Below are 6,127 nucleotides of genomic sequence, written 5' to 3'. Positions count from 1 at the left end.
AAAAATAAAATATTTTGGGCGCCTGGGTGGCTCAGTGGGTTGAGCCGCTGCCTTCGGCTCGGGTCATGATCTCGGGGTCCTGGGATCGAGTCCTGCATCGGGCTCTCTGCTCAGCAGGGAGCCTGCTTCCCTTCCTCTCTCTCTGCCTGCCTCTCTGCCTACTTGTGATCTCTGTCTGTCAAATAAATAACTAAAATCTTAAAAAAAAAATTTAAATTTAAAAAATATTTTGCGGGCACCTGGGTGGCTCAGATGGGTAAGCGTCTGCCTTTGGCTCAGGTCATGATCCCCAGCTCCTGGATTGAGTCCCATGTTGGGCTCCCAGGTCAGCTGGGAGTCTGCTTCTCCCCCTGCTTGTGCTCTCTCTGTCTCTGTATCTCTCTCAAGTGAATTTTTAAAAATCTAAAAAAAAAAAAAAATTATATATATATATATTTATTTATTTAAAGATTATTTATTTATTCATTTGGCAGACAGAGATCACAAGTAGGCAAAGAGCCAGGCGGGGGGTGGGGGGGGGAAGCAGGCTCCCCGCTGAGCGGAGAGCCGGATTCGGGGCTCGATCCCAGTACTGGAGATCATGACCTGAGCCGAAGGCAGAGGCTTAACTCACTGAGCCACCCAGGCGTCCCTCAAATATAATTTTTAAATGTTTCAAAAAAGATGGGAGACATGTTACCCTCTTACATTGTTAATAACATTGCAAGTCAGTTCAATCAGTTCTGAAACAATCAGAGTTTAGCATTTTCTACAGTTAGAATTTTATACAGGTCATTGTGTAGTTCTTTTTCCTTGGATTTTTAAATTTTGAAAATCCTGCATGCTTCTTTTAATATGGGTAAGAAAGGGAAGATAAAGGAGTAATGAGAACTCTCCAAACTTAACACACATTTTTCTGTAAATTTAAAACTGATCAAAATAAGCCTATTAATTAAAAAAGAAAGAGGGATGCCTGGGTGGCTCAGTTGTTTGAGTATCTACCTTCAGCTCAGGTCATGATCCCGGGGTCCTGGAATAGAGTCCTGCTCCGCGGGGAGCCTGCTTCTCTTCCTTGGCATTCCACTCTCTCTGCTCGTGCTCTCTCCCTCTCTGACAAATAAATAAATAAAATCTTTAAAAAAAGGAAAAGAAAAAAGAAAAAAAAAGAAGGCGAAATACACGAAAAGTTATTAAACTGTATGCTTTAAATCGGGGAATTGTTTGGTATATTAATTACATCCCAATAAAGCTGCTTTCTTTAAAAAGTAAAAGAAAATGAAGTATGTATTTTGTAGTTCCTAAAGCAACCACAAAATAAAATATAAAAAGATATAGTGAAAATTATGATAAGTGAATTAAAATGTAATACTAAAACACGTTCAAATAACCCAGAAAAGGGAACAGAGAAATGAAAAACAGAGAGGAAAAGCAGATGATTAATAATAAAATGATAGATGTAAATCCAGATCTACCAATAACTACACTTTTTGTAAATGACCTACATATAAAATAAAAGAGACTATCAGAGTAGTTGAGCAGATTGCTAGCAGCTCTATTGTATAAGAGTGGGAATTCTAAGCTTTGGGCTCCTCATCTGTGACACAAACCCATCACAGGTGTAGTGCGCACCTGGTCACCCCATATCATTCCCATGGGACTTGGGAAATGACGTGAACTTAAAGCTCATGCTACTTATGACCCACGAGCCTTGTGTTTTGCCAAAATGAATGAAACTATGGCAGGTGGATCTGTTAGCTTGTTCGAGGGGTGGCATTTCAGACGCTCCACAGTTTTTTACTGTGAGGTTTACGGCAGGAATGCAAGGCTGGTTCAATGCTCAGAAATCAATCCTTCTAATCTACCATATTAATCGCTTAAGGGAGAAAAACTACACAATAATAGAAATTTATGCATTAAAAGCATTGGGCAAAGAAAGATCCCACTCATAATACACAAACCCAGCAAACTAGGAATAGAAGAGAACGTCCTCAACCTGCGAAGACGTATCTACAAAAACCTACAGTTAAATATCAGCTCGGCCTGTGTCCAAGGTAGACCAGAAGTGCCCTCGCTGAAGCAGGGCCGGGTTGGGTGGATAGATTCCCAGCCTCCCGGGCCCTGGCCCCTGGCGGGAGGATTGGGCAGATCCGCACACTCTCAGAGTGCCCGGCACCACAGACTCCGCATTTGCCTACGGCGGGGACCGACTCCCTGACCCCGTTGGCTGGCTTAGGTCCCTCACAGTGATCCTGCCCTCGCCTGGGGTCGGCTTCCGGGAGGAACCAATCCCCGCACCCCCTTTCCGTCCAGGGCTCAGTGAAGAGCGAGTCTCCTCCCTACTTGCAGCTCACTCTGCACGTCCACCTCTCCGTCTCCCTCTCTCCAGCGCCTTTTAGCGCGTCTGGGTCTCGGTCCTCGTCGTTTGGAGACCCCTGGCAGAGCGAGATGACCTGCCACCCACGGTGCCACAGCCGCTGCGGCCAGCCCTGCCCATGAGGCTCCCGCGGACGACGCTGTCTCCTCCGGCCCGCAGGGGGCGCTGTGGGCGGGGATCAGGCTCGAGTCCCAGCGTGCACCGCGCGGGGGCTGGGCCTGCGGGGCTGGGCGGGGCAGGAGGCCGCGCGCGGAAGTGGGTGCTGCGGGGCCGCCTAGGGTCTCGGCGTCTGTCGGGCGGTGGACTTGGCGGGGTCTCCAAGGGCCATGGCACAGCCGGGTCCGGTAAGCGGGGTCGTGGAGGGTGCGGGCCGTATCGAAATTCGTCCCGTTCGCGGTCTGGAGGGGGGTCCCGAGCCGGGGAGTGAGGTAGCGGGGGACTGTCCGTGACCCAGGACTGAGCTCCTAGCTCGCGGCCGGCGAAGGCGCGGTGGAGGTGCCGGAGTTGCTCTGCATTGGGGCCGGAAGAGAGGGGCGGAGTGGAGAAATCCAGGGTCTTACCGGTCGTTCCCTCAGGTCACCCGTCTTTTCCCGCCGTGTGTCGGGGCTCTTTGCACGTCGGGGTTTCTCTCGGGCTCTTGTTCCGTGCTCTGCTGGTGGAGGTAGCCTCTGCGGCTACGTCTGTATAAACGGATGAAAAAAGTTGCGGGAAGGAAGAGTGGGCATGAGAGGACCTGCAGACTGGTGGCTCTAGGAGAGGCGAGTAAATGTGAAACCGGTGGGGCTGTTAATGGAAAATGTGAACACTGGTTTTAGAGTTTAAAACGCATATCCTGAGCTTAATCTATGAAACTGTTTAGTTCAATTAAGTATAGTCTGCCTACCTATGCAAGTTTTCCTTCTACCCTTCCTGAAATTTCTTATCTAATAATCTTACTAATGTAATGCATTTTCTTCCCTTCTGCTTCTCACCCCTTCCCGCAACAGGTGTGGGATACAGGGAACCTTTCTGGACTAGTATCTTTGCAACTTCCTATGAGTCTGTAATTATTTCAAAATAAAAAGTTTTTTAAAAGTCTTGCATAGCAGTAATTGCTTGTTGCTAAGTAAAGGATTCCCCTCTAGAGGGTACACGTCCTCAAAGGTCTGCTAGTCATTCATTCACTCTGTGGGTCCCGTGGACTTCTGTGACCCCTCTATTACATCGTTCATGGCACCAACCAGAGAGAAGGAGACTTTAGCGTAGTTTCCTCTTGTCTGTTAAAGACACCGACATCGAAAGACAGTAGCTTGAACATGAAAACGTATGCATGTATTGTTTGTGATTCCAGGTAACAATGACATTTGATGATGTGGCCTTATACTTTTCGGAGCAAGAGTGGGAGATCCTGGAGAAGTGGCAGAAGGAAATGTATCAGCAAGTGATGAAGACCAATTATGAGACTCTTGATTCCCTGGGTAAGATGGCTTCAAAGGAATCATTTTTGGGGAAGCTGCCTGCTCTCAATAGGCTTTCTGTTCTGTATGAGCTGTTGCTGGATGAACATGATTCTTTGCCTATTTTACACTCGGAATATGTCATTAGCTTCTGTTACGGCCTGGGAATATTTAACTTGTCCCTTTTTATCTAGTGGCATCTGCACTCCTCAGTCTTATTAATTCTGCAGTTTCTTTCACCCAAACACTCCCTTGTTTCTCCCACAGTTAGAATTACTAAATAATATAACCATCTGTCTCTCTTTTTAAGTGTACTCTTTTATTTTTTTTAACTGATACTTTGATGCCTACTTATGTTGCCTAGATATGATGAATTTTCTATCCTCATAAGAACTGGGAAAATAGCTCTCTGGTAGAGGGAGAAAGAGCAGTGGGATGGGACATATAGGTATCCCTAGAGAAATACTGAGGGGGCAGATTTGAAGAGAAATTTGTGGAGATTTATACCTTGCTCTTTATCCAGCTTGCTCTAATTCATTCATGTATCATTAAAACCATTTCTACTGTTTTCACTTTAATAGGTGATCTCAGTATAACCTGTAGCATTCTCTCCCTCCTTTGGGGTTTATAACCTCTTCCATCTGAGACACAAAGGATAAGATGAGTCAATTGTGTGAAATCAGGGGGAAGAGAATTTAAGCAGAGGAAGGACTAGTGCAGAAATTTGAGGGTTGGAATATATGTGGTCAGTGTGTGGTGGGAGCCACAGGGAGGCTCCTGGAGCACATGTGTAGAAGGCTAGGAGAAGGGGACAGTGGTATACCAAATGAGGAAGGGGCCTCTAGGATTTTATTCTAGACAAAGGGAAGATAAGATGATGAGAGGATTTACACAGCAGTAATATGTCAACATTTGTTTAAATGTTGAGTAATTTGAGTAATTAACTCGAGTTAATTACTTGAGTTGCTATGTGGAGAATGAAAGGCAGTGCACAGCAATGAAAAGAAAGACACCATGGGCGCCTGGGTGGCTCAGTGGGTTAAAGCCTGTGCCTTCGGCTCAGGTCATAATACAAGGGTCCTGGGATTGAGCCCCGCTCGGGCTCTCTGCTCAGCAGGGAGCCTACTTCTTCCTCTCTCTCTGCCTGCCTCTCTGCCTACTTGTGATCTTTGTCTGTCAGCTAAATAAATAAAATCTTAAAAAAAAAAAAAAGTGTTTAGTGATCGGTCTCCCTCCCTGACCACCTGTGATTTTGCTTTTTATTGTTCTTATAATGATCATTTATTTGTTAATGGTTTCTGCCTTGATCTGTTGGCCTTTTAAAAATCATCGCCCTTCACTTCTCTTTCCTTTAATTTTGTGAAATATTGCAGAGGACATCTAAGCTAAACAGTTTTGCTTAGGCTAAAATTTATTGTCATTCACGTAATTTCAAGGGTTTTGATCTTTTTAACCTAACTTTGATGATGTATTACTGGAATCAAACTTAACTGTGAAAATCACTTTTAGTAAAGGACTCAGGTAGACCCAGACTGAGTCTGCGTGGACTCTCCCTGCAGGTGGCATTTTCTCCAAGCCGAATTTGATCACCTGGATAGAACAAGGGAGAATGCTGTTAATCAGAGACCGGGGACCCTTGGAGAAAAACATGACACTTAGCCCTTCTACTGATGAGCAGCAGGACTTGCAGAAGACTGGAAAGTTGCTGTATTTTGGTGAGTATGATGGATTTAGGGTCATGACTCATTTCGTTTTCCTGAATCTTTCTGGGTAGGCAGCTGGACATAGTGACTAAGAAACATTGTTTTGGTGGAGAATATCAGGTTTTTTTACTTAAGTGGGAAACAAACACAAGAATGTATTACTTTTTATAGAGAGGGACGTTGTGTATGTTTCATTCAAATAAAAGAAAAAAATTACGACCCTGGAAAGAAGTACCCGTAAAAGAGCAAGTAAAGGACACACTTGCCAAGCCCTGAGGAACAACCACCTTCTCCATCACACCGTTGTGTCCATTTGAATATACAGAAATGGAAAACTGTCCAATTTGGTATAATGTATTATTTTTTATTATGCACAATTTTAGAACTTGGGTTTTTTTTTTTTAAGTTCCTTTTGAAGGATTCCTTTTTGAATTCCTTGTAAGAAAAACATTGGAAATACTTTATAACACTTTAAATACTTAAGGGAATATGTCATTTTTTAGACTATGCTAATGTTTTATTAAATGGAGACCTTCTAAGTCCCTGGTAGTCAAGGGATTCTCTTGAAGAGAAGGGGATTTGAACCCAGGAAATGTATGATGAGGTCCATCAAAAGAATAAAAGAATGCCCAAGG

General features: G+C 44.5%; 2 protein-coding genes across 2 annotated transcripts in view; both read left to right on the top strand.

Moving 5' to 3' along the window:
- Window positions 1-2,616: 2,616 nt before the first annotated feature.
- Window positions 2,617-6,127, top strand: part of LOC111154343 (zinc finger protein 425) — a 10,478-nt gene continuing 6,967 nt past the window's right edge. Inside the window, exons 1-3 of the mRNA XM_022513894.1 lie at window positions 2,617-2,697; window positions 3,684-3,810; window positions 5,349-5,504. Of these exons, the coding sequence (XP_022369602.1) occupies window positions 2,680-2,697; window positions 3,684-3,810; window positions 5,349-5,504 (301 nt within the window). The 5' untranslated portion in view covers window positions 2,617-2,679. The remainder of the gene's footprint in view (window positions 2,698-3,683; window positions 3,811-5,348; window positions 5,505-6,127) is intronic.
- The window catches only part of LOC111154342 (zinc finger protein 786), a 27,585-nt gene continuing 26,909 nt past the window's right edge, over window positions 5,452-6,127 (top strand). The window contains exon 1 of the mRNA XM_022513892.1: window positions 5,452-5,504. Coding sequence (XP_022369600.1) covers window positions 5,460-5,504 — 45 coding nt within the window. The 5' untranslated portion in view covers window positions 5,452-5,459. The remainder of the gene's footprint in view (window positions 5,505-6,127) is intronic.

Source organism: Enhydra lutris, unplaced genomic scaffold (genome assembly GCF_002288905.1).
Source record: "Enhydra lutris kenyoni isolate GAN:26980312 unplaced genomic scaffold, ASM228890v2 scaffoldscaffold37, whole genome shotgun sequence".
Classification (NCBI taxonomy): domain Eukaryota; kingdom Metazoa; phylum Chordata; class Mammalia; order Carnivora; family Mustelidae; genus Enhydra; species Enhydra lutris.
The sequence above is the reverse complement of the archived record's forward strand: the minus strand, read 5'-3'. Positions and strand labels throughout refer to the sequence as shown.